The sequence below is a fragment of the Jaculus jaculus genome, chromosome 18 (assembly GCF_020740685.1).
Source record: "Jaculus jaculus isolate mJacJac1 chromosome 18, mJacJac1.mat.Y.cur, whole genome shotgun sequence".
In the NCBI taxonomy this organism is placed as follows: domain Eukaryota; kingdom Metazoa; phylum Chordata; class Mammalia; order Rodentia; family Dipodidae; genus Jaculus; species Jaculus jaculus.
In genome coordinates, this window is record NC_059119.1 from 5,601,124 (window position 1) to 5,625,040 (window position 23,917).

The 23,917-nt window shown below is 45.8% G+C and overlaps 1 protein-coding gene across 2 annotated transcripts in view; it reads left to right on the plus strand.

Moving 5' to 3' along the window:
* Nucleotides 1–23,917, plus strand: part of Arid5b (AT-rich interaction domain 5B) — a 189,174-nt gene that overhangs the window by 2,424 nt on the left and 162,833 nt on the right. Inside the window, exon 1 of one of the 2 annotated variants that reach the window (XM_045137134.1) lies at nucleotides 15,760–15,778. The exons of the other annotated variant lie outside the window; for it this stretch is intronic. Within the exon in view, the coding sequence (XP_044993069.1) occupies nucleotides 15,776–15,778 (3 nt within the window). The 5' untranslated portion in view covers nucleotides 15,760–15,775. Of the gene's footprint in view, nucleotides 1–15,759; nucleotides 15,779–23,917 lie in introns of those variants that run through there. 2 annotated transcript variants of the gene reach the window in all.

Sequence of the window (23,917 nt, forward strand, 5' to 3'; positions counted from 1 at the left end):
TGTGGCAATCAGAACTGGGACTTCTCAGCGCAGCTTAGCTCGGTGCCAGGCTCGCGAGCTTTCGAGGTAGGTCTGAGTGTGTGTGTGTGTGTGTGTGTGTGTGTGTGTGTGTGTGTGTGTGTGTTGGTGTTGGTGTTGCTAAATGAATGGCTCGCGTTTAACTCCTCCTAGGGGCTGGGAGCTGCCCGGGTGGGTCCTTGCAGCATTCGGGATCGGATGGACTTGGATGTACTTTTGGGCCCCGGTTCGCTCACCCTCTTTCCCAAGGATCGAATTACCCATCAGTGGGTTTAGGCGGGTTTAATGACTGGAGTTCGTCAGAACCTTGGCCCAGGAATCTGTCTTTTTTTTTTTTTTTTTTTCTGAAATAAGCTCCTCCCTTCTCCTCCCCAGCACACACCCCTCCCCCGCCCCCCTAGCAGCTCGGGGGTTTTTAAACGTTCCCATTTCCCCACGTCCGTCCGCCTGCAATTTTCCAAAGGTGTCGTTTGTAGACAGAGCGACAATCCTGCAGCCGACCAACAGGTTGAGCTCTTTCCCCCTCCCAAGGTCTCGCTCGTCCCCTCCCCCGGCCCAACTTTTCCTGCGCAGCTGTCTTCCTCCCCCTCCCCCTCCTGATTTCTTATTATTTGCTTTTCAAATTTATTACTTCAACATGGCCTGTGATCTGGAAAAGGGAAGGATTAAATATCCAGAAAAGAGCTGGTTCCTAATAGACTTCTGGCTAAACCCAGGAGGAAATTATTCAGTGTTTTATGGGATATTTTGTGGTCATTCCTTTTTATTTAAAAAAATTGAAATTGGAATTAATTTTAAAGACCCCTAGTTGACCTCCCCCACATCTTCCTTCCTGGGTCCAGATTAAGTCCAGTTGATGTAATTCAATGGCGAATTCTGATTTAAATATAAAGCTGTAGAAGGTTGCTTCTGTGAAAGGAATAGATATGTTTTTAAATACAGGATTTCTTTTTAATTGCTCATTTTGGCGAGTTGAACGCGAACCATTATAATGATCTGGGGCATTTCGTCACTGTTCTAAGAGCCATACCTGGGAAAATTAATCTTGCCATTTAAAAGTAAACTCTAGGGGGATTGTGAAGGGAGGACGGCTCTATTTATAACACTCAGCTGCATATACATCGGCTAATGTATGCATGATTTGTTTTCTAATGCTAACACGGCTGGTAATTAGCTGTATGATTATACTTGTATATTTCATTAGGACTCTGGCTGATGTCATTGTGAATTATTCGGCCATATTAAAACAATTTTCAATTGAGATAATGACACGCCTCAAAATTATGCAAATGGAGGCTGCATTGTGCAAAATAATTATGACAAATGGAAAGCAGGTAGAAAGTTTCAGTGCAGATCGCTTTTCCATCCTGGTGACGTCATTTCCCCCCTGGCCTAAGTCATTCATTAGCCCAAGAGCAGGGCAGCTCCTTCGGAGGAGAGGCCGCAGAAACCGGCGGCATTTACTGCAGGCGCCTAGAGGGGGCAACAGGGCCCTCTCATTAAGAGATCCGCCTTGCTTTCCCTTACTCCATTAACTTGTTTATATACATTGAAATGATTTTTATTATTGATTTGAAATAGTTTGGAATGTGTTTGCCCTGAGTAGCTGCAAGAGAAAGCCTTCTTGATGATATGCCCGGTGACTTAGAGAAAATGTTGAATATTGAATCAGCCAGTATGGCTTAGTTTAAGTAACCAAATGAAGGTTAATGATTTCTTGATTGAGGTGACACCAGCACCTATCTCAGAAGGACAGCCACGACTCAGTATGATTTTTCTACTTTAAAAGAATCATTCTGCCTTTTTTTTTTTTTTCCATTTTCTGAAATGTAAAGACGTCAGTCCTAAAAGCAGGAGCAAGAGCCTTGGACCAGCTTAAGAACAGCGTCCCTGTGTGGTTTGCTGTGATTTAAAGAGGACTTTTTTTTTTGGGGGGGGGGAATATTTTCTCACTGATGCTCACCATCACTGCAGGAGTCGGAATAAGGCAGGACTTGGGCTGCCCATTTCATAGATGGACCTGGAGAGGCTCTGTGAGTTATCCAAGCCTGCCAGCCACCACCCAAGCCTCCTTAAAGTTTCAGCTTGTCCCCCTCCGTGAAACCTGTCCTTGGATCCGTCCACTGAGTGCATGACGTCCAATTCTATAGGCATGCACTCTTGTGAGTGGTCCCTTTTTCATTTTAAAGCTGGAATGAATTAATTAATCAGCTGGCAGAGGTCACCAGATATTTAGACAGTAAAACCATTATTACTCTGTAAAGCTCAGCTTGCCCTAGCTGGTGGCATACGACACTCTACCAGTTATTAATAATTACTCACTGGGCAGGAAATGAAGTTCAGTTAGCAGAGGGCTTGCCTATCAGCTATGATGCTGTGAGTTCGATCCCCACTCTATGTACTTACTGGATACGGAGGCATGCTTCTGTAATCCCCCAGGCAGAGGTAGGAGAATTAGGAAATATACATACCATATATATATATATGTGTGTGTGTGTGTGTGTGTGTGTGTATGCAGCTATTTGTTATTAGTTTGATTGATGATGGTGCCAATTAGTATGTTTATGCACATTTCTACCACCAGACATGTGCAGTGTGGGCAAGTCATTCTGAAAAGAGGCATGTGGTGATTGTGAAACTTACTATTTGACCTTGAACAATCATAAATACTTTGAGCCTTCATTTCTTCACTTAAAAAAAGAAAAAGAGATGGCTCAGCTGTTAAGGCACTTGCTTCTAATGTCTAATGACCTGGGTTTGATTCCCCAGCACCCACCTAAAGCCAGATGCACAGTGGCACATGCATTTGGAGTTCTTTTGCAGCAGTGTGCTCTCTCTTGCCCTCCCCCCCTCTCTTTTTCCTCTCTCTCCTTTCTGTTTTTCTGTTTGCAAATAAAGAAATAAATAATTTTGGAGTGAATTCCAGGTAAGCCTGGGCTAGAGTAAGACTGTACCTGGAAAAACCAAAAAAAAAAAAAAAAAAAGAAAAGAAATAATTTTTGAAAATGGGAGCAACAGTGAGGATGACCAAGAAGTGAGGAGCGGAAGCATCCTGTGGCTGGCGGTGCTGGGTATATCGTAGAGGGCTTAAGTAGATGGAAAGGATGCGTTGTTCTTCAACATTCTGGCCTTTACCCACAACCGCAAAGTATAATGACTTCGGTGTCTCTGTAGAGGTCCTTGCACCCAATGACAACCCCACCTTACATTACCATGGAAGTGCACAGCAGACAGAGCCACGGGCCTGGGGGGAGCTAAGTATCTTCAGTAATTAGCCACAATTGCCACCTTGGGCCAGTAGCTCTTCAGAGAAGGACGGTGACAAAGGAGATGGGTAATTCGTGCGGTGACTGGGTAACTTCTGGTTACGTCCATGGTCTAGTTGCCAAGCACTTCGTTTATCCTAGGTGCATGTGCGTGTGCAAGCTAGCATTCCCGCATGACCCACTGAGACTCAGGCTGTTTGTGAAGCCTGCTACTTAGCAGGAGGTGAGAAGGCAGATGATGTCAGAGTCAGGACCAAGCATGCCTGGCTGTTTGGATGTTAGATTGCATGTGGGCTTCCTAACAGTGTTTTGTTACCTCCATGTAGTATAAGTCATATATACCCAGCTCAAAACCATTTTTCACATGCGTGTTCTGGGGCCCTTACTGAAATGAACTCAATTCTCTGGAGTTACATCCAGGATTCTGAATTTAAACAGCTCCTCCACTCTAGTTGTCTGATCTCAAGCATTCTGTGCCTCGGTATTGTCATCCGTAAAATGGAGATGCAGGGTTATTTTAGGGATTAAGTGAACCACTACATGAAAAAGGGTGTGCAAGCACACAACATGACCTATCAGATTCTTGAATAATGAGGGACTGGGACGTTTCTATTATTATTATTAACATTATCATGTCTGTTCTCACTGAAGTCAGAGGTCATTATGGTGGGCTTGACTAGAGAAAGCTTTGCTCTGTTACTGTTAGAACCTGTGACCATCCAGGTCCCCTAAACTCGAGCTGACCTTCCACTGAATATTGGGTTTGGTTGTCACCAATAATACCAAAGCAGAAGGCTTCTTAAAAACTGACATTTGGCTATGAACAATGCTGACAACTGGACGGACGGGATTTTTGAGATTTCCTGATTTGATCATATCTGGTTTTAGGTGGATACATTCTGGAATCTGGAAGGCTCTGGTTTGTACTTGTTCCTTTCACTTAGACCCTCAGAGCTGGTGTACGTCTCTGGAGATGTTGGAGATCTTTTAAGGTTACCTCCCTGTTCTTGGACAGTGCTTGTCCTTTGCCAAGCCTCAGTTTCTTCATATATACAATGGGCTTAATGATGTGCACCCTGCAGAGAGAACTGGGGTTGCCCGTAAAAAGATCCCAGCAGCTGAGATCTGTGATGGACATAGTCATCCTGGCTTTCTAGGCGTTGTTGTCAACTAAGAGAAGGGTCATCTTGATCCTTTCTCTTGCAAGGTCTTTAGGACAGGATAAGACCTTTCATGGGGGGACTGGAGAGGTGGCTTAGCCATTAAAGCACTTGCCTGCAAAGCCAAAGGACCCAAGTTCAATTCCTCAGGTCCCACATAAGCCAGATGCACAAGGTGGCGCATGTGTCTGGAGTTTTCAGCCACCAGAGGCCCTGGCACAACCACCCCTCCCACCCCATCTATCTATCGATTGATCGATTGATCTATCTCATGAATAACTAAATAAATTATTTTTAAAAAAAGAATTGCATGGAGACAGTTCACTAGAGTGTGGTTAGGGTCAGTGAGGGCTAAATCTGACCCATTGACTTCTTATAAGTAAGGTCTTATTGGGACGTAGCTGAACTCATTTGTTTATGCATTGTTTGACGCTCTTACCCTAGAGTAGCAGAACTGGTCATTTTGTTGATTACGATAGTGACCAGCAAAGTGGAAGTCTTTACTAACTAGCCAGACCCTTTCCAAAAAAAAAAAAAAAAAAAAAAATTAAATTAATCTTATTATCCTCTGGCCCATAGGGTGGATCTGAAAGAAAGCACATGATCATGAACCTATTTCTTTCCTTATGTGCTGGTCAGTACTGGGTGTTAAACCCAGGGCCTCACACATGCTAAGCTTAAACTCTACCACTAAACTATATTCCTAGACCCCATTTTTCTTACTTACTTAATTTTGATACAAGATCTAATAATACAAAAAAATTAATGCTAGTGTCACTGACATTTCGTGTATAAAACCATTTTCATATCGATCCTAGGGTGCTCAATTTTTAGGAGTGAGACAGGTGCTAAAGTGGGCTTTGGATGGCTAAGTTCCAAATGCTCACGAATGTTGGGATCGGCTGCCCTGAGCTAATCAAAACGCACCTGTTGAGTGCTAAGCACGAGGTCAGTGTTCTGTAAGGTGGAGAAACGATGCAGAACAGCGGCGATTTGGCCCTTCTCGCAAGAAGTTGATCAATGTTAATAAAGAGATGAGATCATGTTTAAAGAAGTAAAAGCAATCTAAGATGCTATATACCAAGAATAAACTGTGCCAAAAAATATGTGTAATATACATTTAAAGGAATGTCCACCGCTAGCTTGTGTGGAGAGAAAACTTATTTAATTCTTCAGATGATTAAAGACATAGTGATTGGAATACAGAGGGAAAGGGGAAATGGCCCCTGCCCACCCTGTAGACAGACACTTCAAAGTTGACATGAACTAAGTCCATGGAAACAGCATCCACCTTGGGCTGTTCATTGCACAGCCCACCCTCTGTGAGCAAAACCCAGCCTATTGCTTCGGCCACAATATGCCAAGGCCTATAGGAACCTGCTGTCAGTGAACTTACTGCCTGGGGGTGCTTCTTACATTTTGTGCACTTGGCACACCCTGGCACTCTTCTCCTTGTATGATAACGTATTTGCCTGAGTTCCTTTCCTTAGTTTTCTCTGTATTCTGTCCCTTTGCCTTGCTTGGTCACCTGAGGATCCCTCCATTCTAGTTAGCATTCGGTGGGCAGAGGATGTCTGGGCATTATGATTAAAAGGTCCTTTTGGGCTGGAGAGATGGCTTAGCGGTTAAGCGCTTGCCTGTGAAGCCTAAGGACCCCGGTTCGAGGCTCGGTTCCCCAGGTCCCACGTTAGCCAGATGCACAAGGGGGCGCACGCGTCTGGAGTTCGTTTGAAGAGGCTGGAAGCCCTGGCATGCCCATTCTTTCTCTCTCCCTCTGTCTTTCTCTCTGTGTCTGTCGCTCTCAAATAAATAAATAAAAAATTTAAAAAAAAAAAAAGGTCCTTTTGCTCACAGCCTAGCCTACCTTGTTTAGGCTTGATCCAAGATGGTCACTCACCTGTGGGTATGTTCCAGTGCTCACCACATGCTTTTCCTTCTTCATCTAAAATCTCACACCTTAAGATGTGAAAATGCACACATTGTATTTTTTCTCTCCACTGTGACCGACTGCCTGACAAGAAACAGCTTAAGGGAGGGAAGGCTTATTTGGGCTTGCAGTTCCAATCTTACATCCAGCATGGGCAGCAGGAGCGAGACTCGGGCTGTCTCTGAAAACAGGAAGTAGAGTGGGGCTATGTAGGACCACGAAGCCCACCCTAAGTCCCCACTTCCCCCAATGAGCTCAGAGATCTTTCAAAGGTTCCACAGCCCTTCCCAAATAAAACACTAGCTAGGGCACAAGCGCTCAAACACAGGGTTCTATGGGAGTTATTTGACATTCAAGCCATATTTTTAGAAAAGCTCTCCAGTGAAATGAGCAAATATTTGGGTCTAAAGGATTAGGCTAGAGTCATCACATCTATCTCTTTGAGTACTTTTTCCAATCTTATTTTAATGATTTTGTTTTATTTATTAGAGAGAGAGAAAGAGGCAGATAGAGAGAGAATGTGTCTCTAGCCACTGCAAACAAACTCCAGACACGTGTGCCATCATGTGCATCTGGATTTATGCAGGTCCTGGGAAATCAAACCAGAGTCCTTAGGCTTTGAGGCAAGTGCTTTAGTAGTTGACCCTTCTCCAGTCCCCAGTTTTCTAATCTTTAACCGTAAGCTCATAAAGGTGGAGGGCTAGGGGTGGCAACCCGTATAACCTGGGCTTCTCAAAGAAGAGCCACGCCTTACCTGAGTGGGGTTAGCAGTTTACTGGAACCAGCTTGGGCCCAAGCCGATGTTCTTAACTAGGCTGTGTGTTTAATAGCGACGCCAAATCGTGAGCAATTAAAAACTCTCTTGACATTTAGACTGTCAGGCCCATAGTAAGGAAATGTTATTTTTATGAAGTACAAGAGTCCATACATGTAAATACTGTGTTATTAATTATTAATAAAGTATGCCATTGTTCACAGTGGCGTCGAGGGATAGATGACTCCAGCTCATTTATCAATGTCTAGTTTTAACCAATATCCAGAATATAATTGCTTGAATCAAATGCATTCACTTGTCATTTTTTATAGCAGGGTGGTTGGATATTTGCCACCGTCTACTCAGAATAATATTATAGCTAATGATTATGCGTTGGCTTGGCTTTTAAGGAAATTTAAAACAAATTTATCGATTGTTGGCTAAAGGATTCATTCGCTGCTCAGAGATGAGGTCATGGAATCTGCTCCCACATCCTTGGGCAAGGGTGGCCTTCTGTCAGGCCGCGCCGTAGCCCGCTCTTCCTTGCTGTAGGTTGGAACCTGGGCCTTGGTTCTCAGAATGTTAATGTTCATATGTTAGACCATGAGCACCTGTACTGACCACTCATCCCCCAACACAAATGCTGGTGACTGCAGAGAGAGGGTGCTGTGAAGTCCTGCTAATTCCCCCCGCCCCCCAACACACACTGGCGTAAATTAATCCTGCTTTTAAAATTAACTGTGAGTTACCAGTCTGAAGGATGGATATTTGACATGTGTCACACATTCTTAGGACTAGTGGGTTAATGAGGAAGATTTTCTGTCGGCTCTTTGTGGCTGTCTATAAACACTGTAACCTAGGTTCCTAGAGCCATGGCCATCAGATTTATAGCCCTGCTCCATCCCTGCACCATCATGAGGCAAGTAGGTGGAAGGTGTCCCTTTTTTTAATTTGGTAAAAGGCTTTATTTATTTAAGTTTTTTTAAAAAATTATACTTTTATTTATTTGAGACAGAGAAAGAGAGAGAGAGAAAAACAGGCAAGTAGAGAGAGAATGGGCATTCCAGGGTCTCCAGCTACTGCAAATAAATTCCAGATGCATGCACCCCTTGTGCATCTGGCTTATGTGGATTCTGGTGAGTCAAACCTGGGTCCTTTGGCTTTGCAGGCAAGAGCCTTAACTGCTAAGCCATCTCTTCAGCCCCTTTTTTTCTTTTTTTTAAAGGTAGGGTCTAGCCCAGGCTGACCTGGAATTTATTAGATAGTCTCAGGCCAGCCTCGAACTCACAGTGATCCTCTTACCTCTCTGCCTCTGGAGTGCTGGGGTTGGAGGCATGTGCCACCATGCTTGGAGAGGTCACATTTTTAAAGTCACATGTGTGCATGTACATATGGACCCAGAGAATGACACTGGGTGTCAACTTGTGTCACTTGCCACAGATATATATATGTATATGTATATGTATATGTACATATATATATATATATATATATTTTTTTTTTTGAGACAGATCTCTCACTGAACCCAAAGCTCACCAATTTGTCTAGCCTACCTAACCAACTTGCCCAGGATCTGCCTCTCTCTGTCTCTAGGATTATAGGCACCACCCTGCCTAGCATTTATGTCGGTGCTAGGGTTCTGAACTAAGGTCCTGATGCTTGTGTGGTAGGCACTTTACCAACTGAGGCATCTACCCAGCCCCCAGAAGCCACCTGTTATTAGTGACTTCATAAATACCCTTCTCTTCCCTTCTCATGACTCTCAGAACACCCAATCTGGGACTGTGAAATACCCCTTCCTCACAGCTCAGTTCCAGTGGCATAAACATTAAACTCTTGTCTTTGAGAATAATGGGCTTTGCTTTCTACACCCTCAAGCATGTTGAGCTACTGTGCAAGCTGGAAAATAAAAATGTTCTAATTGTGTCTTTTAAATAAGCATAGGAGTGAATTAATTAGACCATATTTTGTCTTTAGTTGCTTAGTTACACAATAGTATTCCTGAGCACAAGGAAGATAAATTGGTTCTTTTTATGCTGTTTGTCCCTTAATCATAATTACTGTATTGCTTAGGAGAGTAAGGCATACATAGATTTTGAATTTTTTATTAATAGTCAAAAATATGCATATGATATATAAAGGATATGCTGTTGGACCTGTTTTATATGCTTTTATGTGGGAAGAAGTTTTATTGCGGTGGGAACATTTGCATGAGTTGCTCAAAGATGTAGTTCCAGGAAATACATAATTGAAATGTTTTTCAATTGCTTTTTCTGGCCTTTTCAATCTTATTCAAAATAATAGTGCCTCTAGTACTGAAGCCCTCATTCTCGTTTGATTTAACATCATTCTTTGCACTGTATGTGCAGCGCCCAGTTCTAACCCTAAGAAACCTAGATGGGATTCTATGATTTCATGGGTTGCATGATGCTCTGGGGCCTCACCCTGAGGGGGCTAAGGGGCAGGGATTTAGATGAGTACCCTCATTCTGAAGCTATGGCTCCAATGTCAATTACCTTTGCCACGTGTCCTTATTCCCTGGACAAGGTACCAGGGTTGGAATCAGCCTGGGATGGAGAACCGGATGTGTTTGCCTTCTGGTGTTTTGTAAAATCTGATGTTGTTACTCTAACTTGGGCTTCTGGTCCCTTAGTCCCAACCTCCATCAAGGAGGGTAACAAGAATGAAGCAGCCTGACATAGTTATTGAACAATGGGAGGGTCTGGCTTAAGAGCCGGCATACACGCTTGGTAAATGTATGTGAAAACTGACCCCATTGTTCTTCTGTGTTTGAAAAGCAAGTAAATTATTTACAGATATTTTCTAATTCAAGCACATGTTGTCTCACAAAAGAACAGGGCCTAACTGGAGACAAAGAGCTGAGTGCCAAGAATTTAAACCTACTAATCCTATATATTCGTTTTAAGGGATAAGTGTGTTTTTGAACTATGTTGATGAAGGTGGGGTAGTTGGGAGAATTGGTCACAGGGTTCAGACTTTCAGTTAGAAGACGGCAGAGGCATGGAGAGCTCATGGACAACACAGCGACTGTATTTAATAACACTGTTAACAGTGGTTTGTACATTTGAAATTTGTAATTTCTTAGGAAAGTAGTACATCATCTGTGTTCTCACCACCCCAAAAATGGTAATGTCATGAAGTGACAGGTGTTAGTTAATATTTCATGGTGTGTGTATATATCAAATTTTTACAGTGTGCCTTAAACATATATAATTCATAATTGTACCTCAATAAATCTGGAAACAATTTAAGAAAAATAACATCATATATGTGTATATATATATATATATATGTATATATATATATATATATATATATATATATATATATATATATATAACACATGCACACATACATAAGTGTGAATATGTGTGTGTGGTTTCTTAGCCTCTATGAGGAAAGGCTTGCTAGAGAGATAACAGGCCATGTCACCATTCTGTTGCTTGTCAACTGGGCTTGTGCTAAGCTCCCCAAGGAATGTTAGATGAAACAGTTTTGACAGAAGACAGTTTTCCCTTTGGTCCAACCTTTGCCTACTATCATGTAGTTGGAGCTCAGCTCAGAGAACGACAGAAAACAGAACAAATTAGCTGCATACTGCATCAGAATATGACTGTCTCCAAAGGCTCTCCTAAACAATCAGTTCAGATTTGGGTGTTTGTGGCAAGGGTGGTAACAAGTGGAAGAGACGTTTTTGCAACATCTTGTTTCATTCATTCAAAAAATGTGACTGTGTGCCCTAGTGTGTGTCATTCTTTGCACTAAGGGTTAGATGGCACTCTCTTTCTCCTTTTCACATATACACACATGAGAGGGAGAAGCAGGGAGATTTTCTGTTTTCTAGGAGCTTATTCACTCCACGAGGAAGGTGGGAAGAAGCAACTTGATTGGTGTTTCCAAAATAAAGAGAGAAGACCCTACATCTTAATAATGGAATCACACCCATGCCCCCATCTCCTAAAATGTATTCCCTCTATGCTCTTCTCTATGCACTCACAAGCCCAGCTTCTTCTTTTCCAGAACCGTCTGTGAAGTGTCACCATAGTGTTTCCAGTGAAAGCAAAGCCACATTGTCCACAGAGTAACTAAGTGACAGGCATTGCTGTGTGTTAATTTGTAATTGAAACATAAATAAATGAGCCCATTTCATGCTCACAGATATTCCTTAAGGTTTGTAGGACTTTCATAATTCCTTCCTATGAAGATGGTGCAAGCTCATATCCATGTGACACTCAGACCCAGGATAGAAACCCATGTTGTTCCCGGTCCTTCCAGAACTGGTGTGTGGGTGATGCTTGGGTCTCCCTGCAGCCTTACAATATACTGAGACTCGACAGCTTTGCACACTGAGCCCTCCACTCTACGCCAGCCTGTTCTTTATTTGAGGAGTTTGCAGTTCAATTGGAGCTATACATAGAGAAGTCAATAATATTGTGCACTGTGTCATAACATTTAAAGGTGCTCCTTAGGCTCCACCTGGCACCTCTAGTCATGTCGCAGGAGAAACACCTCAGTCTCAGGACCTCGAGGGTGCCTTCTGTGTACAGCCTAGTGCAGGGCCCTCAGGAGCCCCAGGTGGGAAGCCAGGCAGATTCTAGTCTCTGGGAGCCAAGGTGACTGGAGTGCACATGGAGTTCATCAAACTTTCCTAAATAAAGCGTAGCTTTGTGACAGACACTTTCAGAGCAAATAGAAAATACAGGTTCCTTTGACAAGAGTGTCCGATCATCTTGGGAAGGCTTGAGAAATGGGTTAGAGGGTAAAGACTGGGAAAACATTTCTGGGCAAGGAAAGGTAGGAGTAGGCTCCATATAGAACGCCTTGGCTCTTGGCCTGGCCTTGTGAACCCAGTGGTCTGCTTAGCTAGCACTGCCCGTGGCTGTATGCTGGAGATACATCTTGTAGATAGAACACCACCTGTACAAAATCCTCTGAGATGACTGGATGGGAAAAACCAAGGCCCCTACACCAAATCTACCCTGTTGTCTGTTTTGGTAAATAAAGTTTTATTAGTACACGCCACACCCAGGTTTTACAAAGGACTTCTGCAGTTGTCACACTATAATGGTTGAGTACTTATGACAGACACTGATGCATAAAGCTTAAAATAGTTGCTACCTGGGGGCTGGAGAGATACCTTAGCAGTTACAACACTTGTCTGCAAAGCCTAAGGATCCAGGTTCCATTCCCTAGAACCCACATAAGCCAGATGCACAAGGTGGTGCATGCCTCTCGAGTTTGTTTGCAGTGGCCAGAGGCCCTGGACTCCCACTCTTTCTCTTTCATAAATAAATAAAATATTTAAAAAATTTTGCTGCCTGGTCCTTTCCAGAAAATGCTTGCCAAATCATGGTCTAAACTACCATTATCAACATTATAGCAAAAACGAAGTGCTGACAGCTTTATAGGTGACCTCTCATAACAACAAGGCTGTGGAAGGGTCTTGTGTCATGTCATTGTGCAGAGGGGCAATCTGAAATTAGGTGATTGGTCCAGGTTTCTAGCCTCACGTGTCAACCAAGCAACAGGGGCTGAGCGGGAGCTCAGGCTGCCTTCATCCCGTGTGCAGGTGATGCAGGTGGCCGAAGGCTGTGCTCCCTGCTTCGAAGTAGAGGCAGCGGTGCCATGAGGAAGGGGAGTCCAGTGAGCCCAGGTTTTCCCCTATGATAGCTGCATTTCAGCAGCTCCCGGCTTCTCAGGTCCCATAGCCTTCTTCCCTGGAAGCTTCTGTTGACTCCCTGGAGGAAAATGGGCTTCAGAGCAGAAGCAGCTGCCCATTAGGCTGCCAGGGCCACCAGCAGGGAACCCCACCAGGTCTAAGGTAAGATGGAGTCTAGGGGCCCTAGCGGACGTGTCTTCTTGAAGCACGGCTGCACCCGGCTTTTCTTTAGCCTCCCTGCAGCACGACCAAGTGCGATGGCCTCCAACTTCCCCAAGTGTTTCCATTCATCATGAGCAGCCAGAAGTCCAAATTTCTGTATAATTTTAGTTGGCCATCCAATCGAATTTTGAAAATACACTGTACGCCAAAGAAAACACATCTTCAGCCCAGATGTGGCCCACAGACTGCCACCTTGCAGTCTGTAGGGCAAAGCTTTGCACATGTGTGTGCGTATGCATGCGTGCGTGTATCTGCATGCGTGCGTGTGCACACACATGCTTTTGTGTGCAGATGCACAAGCACCTATACGTGCATGCTGTGGAGGCCAGAGGCCCACCTTGGCTGTCGTTCCTCAGGTACCATCTCAGGGTCCTGGAGTCCACCAAGTATGCTAGACTACCTGGCCAGCAAGCCCCAGGGTGCTCCTGTCTCTCACCCTCCCCAGCTTTTAGGATTACAAGCATGTTTCACCAGGTCTGCCTTTCTTAAAAACATGGACTTTGGAGATCAAATTCAGGTCCTCCTGCTTCCCAATCAAGTACTTTACCAGCTGAGTTCTCTCCCCAGACCCGAACTACTACATTTTTAAAAAGTATTCATCACAAAATAAAAAAAAACAAAAAAATTATTCATCATATTTAGTCCATGTTCTAAAATTAAACCAGAAGGAATCTGTCAGTCCTATGGACAACAGAGCCAAGGGAGGGGGTGGGCGTGTAGGTTGAAGCCCTTGATGTCCAGGGTCTTCAGCGAAGGCAGAAGTGGGTATGTACTGGGTGTGTGACTTTGCCCTGACACCCACTCACAGGCCATAGGGAAGGTGCTGGGGTTGAGGTGTGGAAAGGAAGTCGGTTGAGTGACCTGACAATCTGGGGCTCCATGTGTCCAGGCTAAGGAAAGCCGGTGGTAGAACAACCCCTTGACACACCAGAGCTTGTGTGGCTAAGATTTGTGATGGATTCAAATGCAAGGGGCTGTCACAGGCAGAGGGAAATCACAAAGGAGCCACAGCAATGCTGAGCACGGGCTGGACTTGATAACAGAACATGGGACTGTTGGGAAGCCAGGTAGACTGAGGCCAGCCCTCCAGGGGTCTGACAAATCGCTTGGATTTGAGTCTGGGGTGGTGTTGATTAGTAATTCCACACCTGTGTTTTCGCTCGCTAGTTATAATGTAACCTGTCAGTGCTGTCGCTGGTAGAACAAGGTGTGAATATTTACTCTGCTTGTCAGCTGATATATGTTATTTTGGCCAACCTGCTTCATCTCTCTGGCACCCGAGTTTCTTAACTGTGCAATGGGCTAATGTCGCTGGATTTAAACAATCAAATGCAATCTATAAAACACATCAAGAACCAAACAAGGTCCTGGCTTCTTGCTGGTCTTCAGTAAATGCCAGGTGTCCACCCTGCTGTGTTTGGATTGGGACTAAAACCTTTTGAAGTCAGCCAGGGCGGTAGACAACGTGTTAACAGCCTCTTAATAAGTCATTTATTGGTGAGTCATTAGACTATTGTTTGAGAAAAACAATAACTGAGAAAATGATCTTCTAATAGACTTAAGCTTCCTGATTCATCTATCCCAAGAGCCTTTTGTGTTTGATCTGCATAGAACAGTTCTAGTCACTGAGGGGGACACACACCCTCAGACCCATTTTGCTCTGTCCCACTGAGGTCCTCTAGGAGCTTTCAGGGACCTCTGTACCAGCAGTCATCACAGAAGAATCAAGTGAGGCAGGAGGATGATGGAGTCAGGGACATAACTCTGCGTTCCTGGGGTCCTGCTTCCTCAGTGTGCCAGAGGTCAATCTGGAGCCTCCCTCCCGCTATCCCCAAACCCCCAGCCACACCCCTCCACCCTAGCAGGATGCAACCACCTCCCAGAAGCCTGGTGGTGTTGCACTGGATATGTAAACATTGATTTATTTTAGATAGACCCGCTCTCCCTCCATTCTAAAAGCCTCAATTATTCCTAATTCTTCAATGTGAAGTTTTGTTTCAGTCTCTCTTTGACTCCTTGTCCTCACTTGGCTGGGTGGCAGGAAGGGCCATACTGCAGTCTGACTCTTTTCAAGACCCAGAAGCATCAGCAGAAGGGTGCAAGGGCCGGGACATCTCAGGAAGGCTCTTCTAAATGGAGACTGCCTGCTGGGCCATCAAGTCCCCTCTGCTTTGGGTTGGTCCCACAGTGCATATTAGGTTACTAGGACCCAGAAGGAAACTGCTGGAGTACTCAGTCTCCTCACCAAATTATCCCAAAATATATGGGTTATAAATTCGAAAAGAAAAAAAAAAAAAAAAAGTAAAGACTTTACTTGCGTTAAGTGAAAGAACCTGTTCCAACCCTGCTTCTTGTGAAGATCCCCCATCAGACCCTAGTTGTGTCTTGTGCCCCTTGAGCTGCATGTGTGACAGAACAGCCACTGTGGTTGTAAGTGATGTGTCCCACGATGTCTGGGCAAGCCAAGAGCAGGCTCCCCTGAAAAGCCCGCAAATGTTCGTCTCATGTAAGTTCTGTGAGTTACATTAATGGTAATGTTTTCCAAGAGTATCAATAGGCTCTGGTTTTTTGCTTGTATGTTTGTTTCTTTTGCTTTCTCTCTTTACAGAGTATGGTTGTTCGGGTTTTCATTCGGCGTTGTTGATGTCACTAGCTCAGTGATTCACTAGGCAGCCAAGCAGGTGGTTAACTCACACCTGATCCTCAGCGTGGCCTCCTCCCAGCAAGCAGTGGAAGGAAAACATTCTTATGGTGAGAAGATGTGGATGTGTCTTAGTTGCCTTGATTTTTATTTTTGGCCTTTTTCTGCCTGTGTGTGCGTTCATATGTACATGCATGCACACGCTTGTGGAAGCCAGAGGTTGACATCAAGTCTTCTTCAATCACTCTCTACTTTATTTCGTGGGACGTGAGGCTCACAGATTTGACCAGCCTAGCAAGTCAGCATGTCCCAGACTTGTCTCCTTCTCACCTCAGAGGTAAATGCAGTCTGGCTTTGACTTCAGTGCTGGGGATCTGAACTCCAGTCCTCACACTTGCATGACAAGCTCTTTTCTGACTGAGACTTCAACATGGAACCCTGCTCTTATTTTTTAAAGATGTGTGTGTGTGTGTGTGTGTGTGTGTGTGTGTGTGTGTGTGTTTCTTCCCCACTCCTCTTCCTAGCACAGAGAAACCTTGCCTGGATTTTGGCCACTTGTCCTGGGGTCATGTGTGCACGGGATAGAAAGAAGCAATGTGGAGCTCGCTCAGTCGCAGCAGCTCTCCTTACTTCTTCAAAGACAATTCTTGAAAGGCTGAAGACACAAGCCTTCCAATTCTTCTTGGTATCTAAGGATGTGATGTAATACTGTGTTTTAAAATCTATTAACATTTCTGTTTTAAAATATAGACTGTTGACACCTTTCATTCAATTAAATCCAATCAATAGTTATAAGTAGGCATATGGAAGTATTTTGGTGGGGGACAAAGAGAAGGAAAAGATGAGCCTCTTTCTTTCTAGTTCCAAGATCTTTCTCTTTGCCCCTTCCATCTTGAAATGTGTGCTCATATTGTTAAAAGGATACTTGGAAATGTCTATGGACGTCCTGCAAATACAAGGTCTCTTGTTCTGGCATTTGATTTAGGATTTAGGCAGGTACACAAAGCACTTCTCTATTGGCTTGTCATCTTCTTAGTCAAAGTGATCTACTTTCCAGGCACAGTGAGGATGGGGCTTACTGCATACGTGGAGCCTCAGCCCGCAGCCGTGCAGTGGTGTGTAATGAGGCTCACGTTACAGATTTGTTGTTTACAGTTGCATTGCAAATTATTCCAAGTTTGGTGTGTTAAAGTTATTCTTGCCATTTTCTGTGGGTCAGAGATACAAGTGTGGTTAACCCTCTGAGCTGAGTTATGGTGTTTTGTTAGCACAGAGTTTTGCTGAGGAAGAATGAACTTCCAAGTTCGCACTCTTACCTGTTGGCAGTTCTATGGTGGGGGAGGGGCTGTTGGGCTGAACTTCCCTGGGTTCCTTGCTGTTACATGGTCACCTCCACGGGACACATCACACATGGTAGCCAACTTCCTTCTGAATGTGCACGGGAGAAAGGAGCCTTAATCCCTTGATAATCTAATGTCACAAGTGACATCCCTTCTGCCTAATTCTTTATGTTAAGCTCACACTCAAGAGGATCCAGTAAGCAAAGATATGACTACAAGAAGGAAGGGTCTTTGGGGTCCTCTTAGACCATCAACAATGGAACTTGATCAAGGTAATAGCTCATCTGCTGAGGACTGAAAAATATTGCTCCATTGCCTTGTTCTTTCCTTCCTTTCATCATTGTTAGCTCGACTCCTTGGGCATCCCTTTGCAAAGACCTCCCCCTCATTTAGGGATATAATTGTAGATGACATACGCAGCCGACAGCACGTTGCTTTAATCTTGTAAGGATTTGTTAGTCTTATGGCACATCAACAAGCTACATCGAGTCTTTTTAAACCTAATGTCTTGATCAATGAATGCAGAGCGTTTTGCTGGAAAGGGCATTGTGTCTGGTCTGATGATAAATCCACCTAGAAGAGGGCAAGGAGAGGCTGGGAACTGATGTAAACAGGCTCCCTGTGCATACCAAATAGGAATCCTTCCTGCGCAGTCAGTGAGGTGCGGCATTACATCAAGATGAGAAGGATGGCTGCTTGAACTATGCTTCCAGACAGTGAGCTGTTAAAAATTACGGAGTGAACGATCCCTCGGACCAGCGTCTTCTTGGGTCCCTTCACCCTTCTATACGTGTCATAAGAACAGTTGGTCCTCTGGCTTTTCATTTCTGTGACAATTAGTGGTTTCCTGGGGGACATGGATCTATGTCTCTTTCAGGGATAGTGCAACTTGATCTTCAACAAAGTGCTCCAAATATACATATGTTGGAAGGGAAAGTGTCACGAAATACATTCTGGTTGACTTTAGTCATGCACATGGATGCACAGTCCATGCTAAACCCAGGGAGATCTTAGAGGAAAGAGGCCTGGATGCCTGCCTGGACCGTAAATGTATGTGGGACATGCTGTGTGCTTTTCCTATTGTCTTTTTTTTTTTTGTCCTTGAATTTAACCATGCACCATGTGCCTTTGTGTGCACTGTCCCCCCTGCCAAGGCCTTCCCTGTCCCCCAGAGTGGACATCCACTTGCCTCTGCTACAGCCCGCTTGGGCTCTTTTGCTTCAGATTTTCCATATATCTTGCCCCTCTGCCCTCCCTCCCAGTTCATGTACACCGCTGTGGCTGCACACCGCAGGTCAGGCGTCCTTCCTTCCTTCATCCCTGGCTGGAGCCGCAGCCCAGGACACATGGTTGGTGCTTGGCAGTTACTAGTTAAGTAAAATCACTTATGAGTATTTTACTGCTTTTTATTCTCTCTCTCTCTCTCTCTCTCTCTCTCTTTCTCTCTGTGTTCCTATTTGGGTGCACATGTGTATGTGCGTGCACACAGTAATCAACATCAGGTGTTGTTCTTAATCACTCTATTTCTTATTCTTTGAAACAAAGACTGCACTCAGAGCTCACCCAGTTGCCCAGACTAGCTACCCAGTGAACCCCAGGGCTTCTCTTTTTGTCCCTGCCTCCCCAGCACTGGCATGAGAGGCCATGCCCCACAGCTTAACGTAGGTTCTAGGGAATCCAAACTTAGATACTCAGGCTTGAACAACATTCCATTTACCCTCGTATCCATCTCCCAAACCCCATTTCTCTTTATATAAGTCACATTGAGTTGGGGACTTTCTGTTGCCTCTTTGTCCCCTAACTAAACTGGTGTCCCATGAGGCTTACAGTCAGCTTACCCCTGCCTAACATGGCTCACAGTAGATTCTCAGAACATTAACAATGGAAGAATGGGTGAACCCAGGGAAAATGAACCAGAGGGAGAGAGCAGCCTTCACTCCCCAGGCCAGGGGCCCTGGGTACTGCATGTGCCCAAGGGGCAGCGTGTATATTTTATTCATCCTTATCTCTCCTTGGCTGGTACTCCGCCTGGTGCCCAGCACAGAGCAGAGTCTCCACAAGTTAATGGGATCAGGTTGAACTCACTTGGGGAAAATCTAGAACAAAATCTCTCCTGACGTTAGCTGAAGTTCAGCTTGTAGACATCCCCTTAAGGCTAGCAGCGATGGTGCCTTCTGAACTGTCTTCCATGAGTGTTTTGCCAACATGCCCAGTAGCATTCATTCATTCATTCCCAAGCTCCACCTGGAATGGACAGGGCTTTGGGCATAGAAGGCCATACAAGTCTTCAATGACAGTTTTTGTAGTGCTCTGTAGGAAACGGCGTACTATGTTCTCTGGTCATACAACCTCCCGCAGGCCACAGATGTGGGAACTAGAAGGCTGTGGAGGTCCAGGACAGTCCTCTGTGTTGGCCTCACACCACAGTCTTTGAACAGGAGTAGAAACACCACCCAATGCGGTCACAAATTGGCTCTTGTGTTAATCCAGGCTAACTCAAAACTGCTCAGTATTTTCCTAAGCTGAGTTTAGGGCTTTTGATTGAAGCCTGAATCATCTACTGCAGCCGAACCTATCACTAGTATTGGAAAAACTGCAAGTTAGAAACACAAAGCCCCCCTAAGTAATCCAATATTGGGTAATTGCATTATTAAATAAAGCTGTGGGTCTCAAATTATCCCACTGCCATTGTGCATGTGAGGATAATCACGTGAACCATGCTAAGCAAGTGGAGCAAAAGTCATGTTTAACAAGAGGGTGCATGCCGGCCTCAGATGTTGATGTTTAAACAGGCAACGCAAAATAGGGAGATTTGCTCAGTTTCTATGTGAAAGTGTTCTGCATGGGTGCACGGCTTTGGGTGATGCTGTGTGAAGATGTTCTCATTAGTGGCGATGGTCTAGCAGGACACCAAGTCAGAGGACCAATAAGCTTTAATAATTCAGAGAGCGTCCATCATGGTTTTCATAAACCAATAAACAAATAAAGGAATAAGGGATTCTTTTTCCTTTGAGTGTCTCTGTGTTGTTGTTGTTGAGACGGGGTCTCATGTATCTCAGGTCTAAGGCTAGCCTGACACTGGCTGTGTACTTCAGGATGACCTTGAACCTCTGACTTCACCCTGCCTCCATCTCTGGAGGGCTGGGATTACAGGTGTACACCACCACCATGCCCAGTGTATGTGGAGCCGGAGAATGAGCCAAGGGCTTTCTATCTACTCTACCAAGTGAGCTATACCCCAACCTTATATGTTTATTACTTACTTATTTGTTTATTTTTGAGACAGGCTCTCATGTAGTCTAGGCTGGCCTCAAACTCACTATGTAGCCAAGGATGGCATTACACTTCTGAGTTTCCTTTTTCTATCCCCCAAATGTCGGGATTCCAGGCATGTAACCCTTTGCCTGTTTTATGTGGTGCCGGGGATTGAACCCAGTCTGTTGTGAATGCTAGACAAGTTCTCCAGTGACTGAGCCATATCCCCATCCCATTCGTTTTAGTGTTTGGCCTCACTGAACTGTGTGCCTGAATATAGGGTCATGTGCTTTCAAAGCTGAGTTAGAAGTAGACAGACAGGGAGTGGTAAAAGTCATGGTTTGGGGTTAGGAAGCTTAACAGAAGAGCTGACCACAATGCTGCTTGAGTTTTAGTGTTATTATCCATCTATCTATCTGTCTGTCTGTCTGTCTGTCTGTCTGTCATCATCATATTTCTATCACCTAGCTATCTATCATCTATCTACTTACTTATTTATGTTTTGGCCTTAATAAATGTTCTTATAGGTAACTTAGCTCTGGAGGTAGTATCATTATCTTCTTTTGTTAATGACCAGAGCTATGTAGTTTGGGTGCCAAGCTAAATCTTATTTTGGCAGCCTGAAAGTGGTAAAAAAAAAAAAGACTGTGGAGTTAACACCCCATGAATTTGGCCGAAGGAGAAATAACCCACCCTTGACTTGGGCGCCCTCTTTACATAGCAGGCGCTGGCCTGCTCAGAGAGGAAACGCAAAGAGAGCGATGGGATACAATTTCTGTTCTCTGTGCAAATGGCCCTTAATTTTAGTCAGAAAGTGAGGCACATGCGTGGTAAACCCAAGAGGACAGGAAGAGAATGTGGCTGCACGGGAGGGCGTCCCCGTGGCTTTTTGTGGCGGAGGGGAGGTCTCCCGGTCAGAGGAGCAGGCTGCACACTAACAGGATGCAGATGATCGTATATGAAAAATGTCTTTGGGAGCGTGACATAGTTAGGACTTGTGAATGACTTGCCTGATACACAAACGTCGTTGGCTGGGCCACGAAGGACGGTCGCCGTGCCTGGGAGCGGCCTCTCTGTGGGCCGACTCGCTCTGACGGGGCCAGGGCGCCTTTCCGTGGAGCGGGCGCCTGCCCCGCGCCGGGTCTCAGCCGCGCCGCCGGCGTCGAGCTCCCGCGACGGCGGCCGGTCCTCCACGTTTCCGACGGGCACGCGAGGGGCCCTGCCCGAAGCCCGACGCCGGCCGTGGAGTCGCTGGAAAAGTACAGGAAACGGCCCCGCCGTTAGGGGCCGCTCGCTGACCCGCAGCCCTGAGGCGCCTCGGCTCCCTCAGAGGCCCGCCGCCCGCCGCCCTCAGCCAGGCCGCCCGCCGCCCGCCGCCCTCAGCCAGGCCGCCCGCCGCCCTCAGCCAGGCCGCCCGCCGCCCCGCGCCCGCGCCCGCGCCTGACGCGCCCTCTCCGCCGAGCAGGCCCCGCCGCCCCGCCGCCCCGCCGCCCCGCGCTGCTCACTCTCTCCCAGCCATCCGAGTGGCAGTTGAGCCCCTTGGGCCCCGGAGAGCCTGGCTCCCGGGGAAGGGCCGGAGGAGGTAAGCGGAGGCACGCGCCTCTGGAGTTTGCCGCGTGAGCAGTTGCCGCAGAAGAAGGCACTGCGGTGGGAACGGACGGCGAGCGGACGCTCAACATGGCGTCGCAGGTAGCATGAGAAGCCGTTCCCAGCGCGGGCCCACCTTGGAGCCGAGAGCCTTGTATCTCGCGTTGTGAGGGCGTTAAGAAAACAGCAAGTCCCCTATACTGCTTTATCCGTGTAAGGGGGGGGGAGGACATCATGAAGTCAGATGAAGGGAGAAGGATGGTCTTAACTGAAAAAAGCCGGGGAAGGGCAGAGGAGTCAGGCCAGGCCTGCTTACGTTTGTCTCCGCTGCCTGCGGGTCTGTGTGGCTCCATCACGAGAGCCCCTAGTCGTTGCGATTCCCGGGGGCGCTTCAGCCACACAGGGAGGGAGTAAAGGCAGCGGTACGTTCATCCCGTGGTATTTCCCGAAGTCAGTCCAAGCTGATGCTGAGCGGGCCTGCTCACCCCTCGTAATTACTCCTACCCACCTAGGACCCTCCGGGAGAGGCACATGATGGCTGACCTGCTGCTCGCCCACGTGGTTGTACTGGCGATCTCTTAGGTTCCCTTGATGGGCAGTACTACAGTCTCCTTCCTTGGAGGTCCTTCGGTACAAACCCTACTATCCATTCAGTTAGCCTGACTGCAGTATTCCTGTGGAGACCTTGGCTTAATTGAGGACCGTCTTTGACATCAGCAAAATCAAGCACTATAAAACCCTCCGCACTTCCCTCCTTTCACCACTGACCAATAGATGCCTCGTTTGTGTCAACCTGTCTTTCCTGATGTTTTTGGATCTTTAAGTGGCCACCCCTTACATGGAGAATGACACCTTTACTGACTGTGTAGGTATTCCATGAGCACACCCTGGAAATGTGTGATTGCGAAGTCACTGGACAAAGAAGGAAGTGTCTCGCTATGCAGTGTGTCCCAGGCACCCTTGAAAGCAAGGTCATGGCCAGTGGAGCTGGCCTCAAAGGTGGCATGTTCTCCCCTTTGACAGAGGGTGCCGGTGAATGGCATGGGCACCCATGCCTCGGGGTAGTCCTGTGCAGGGCACAAGTTAAGTGGCTGAATTTGTCTTTCTAAAAGTGGACCCAACCATTTTCTTCATGATTGGCTTCCATCTTTCTGAAAATTTCCTACCCTTGTGGAGAAAATTAGATCATTATTTTATTTTTAAAATTTTTTTTTGTTCATTTACAAGCAGAGAGAGTAAAGAGACACACAGAGAGAAAGGGCACACCAGCACCTCCAGCAGCTGCAAACATACTCGAGACTCACGCACCACATTATGCATCTGGCTTTACGTGGGTACTAGGGAATCAAACCCTGGTTGCTGGGCTTTGCAGTTGAGTGCCTTAACTGCTGAGCCATTAGTTAATTTGTTATTAGCACAACTTATTTAGCTTGCACCACACACAATGTGTTCCCAACATTTATTGTGTTTTAAACACCAGGAAGCACATTCTGAAACTTGAGGTAAATATGTCCCTCTTTTCTGCTCTTTTTCCCTCCCTCCTTGCCAACCCCTCCATATTACATGTGTGTCACTGTCCTTAAAGCTTAGCTGACTGTAGCTCTGCTTAACGGTGGCCGGTTGCTGGACACCACAGGACAAAGGTGAACAAGTTCCGCTGTAGTTCTCGCTTGCAATGGCTGACAGCAGTAAAGATACAGGCTTACTTGTGGATCCCAGAGATTAGTCCTTATAGTTGTTCACAGTGTGAATTCAAAGACTGGTATCCTGCCATGGTGAGTAGATGGCTCAGGGCTAGAACTCTGACTGTCTGCGTTTCATGGGTGTGGGCTCAGGTCATAGTCATTCCCCATGTGGACACATCATTGGTCATGATTGGCTCCAACCACTGCCCTTGGCTATAAGGGAAGCAAAGGGAGAGTGTGTCTTTATTTCATGCAAGGCAGTTGATTATTAGAACAGAATAGAAGATGGATTGAGAAGATGGCGGAGAGGCTAGAGGCACTTACTTGCAAAACCTGCTGGCCTGGGCTCAATTTCTCAACCACCCACATAAGTTAAACACAA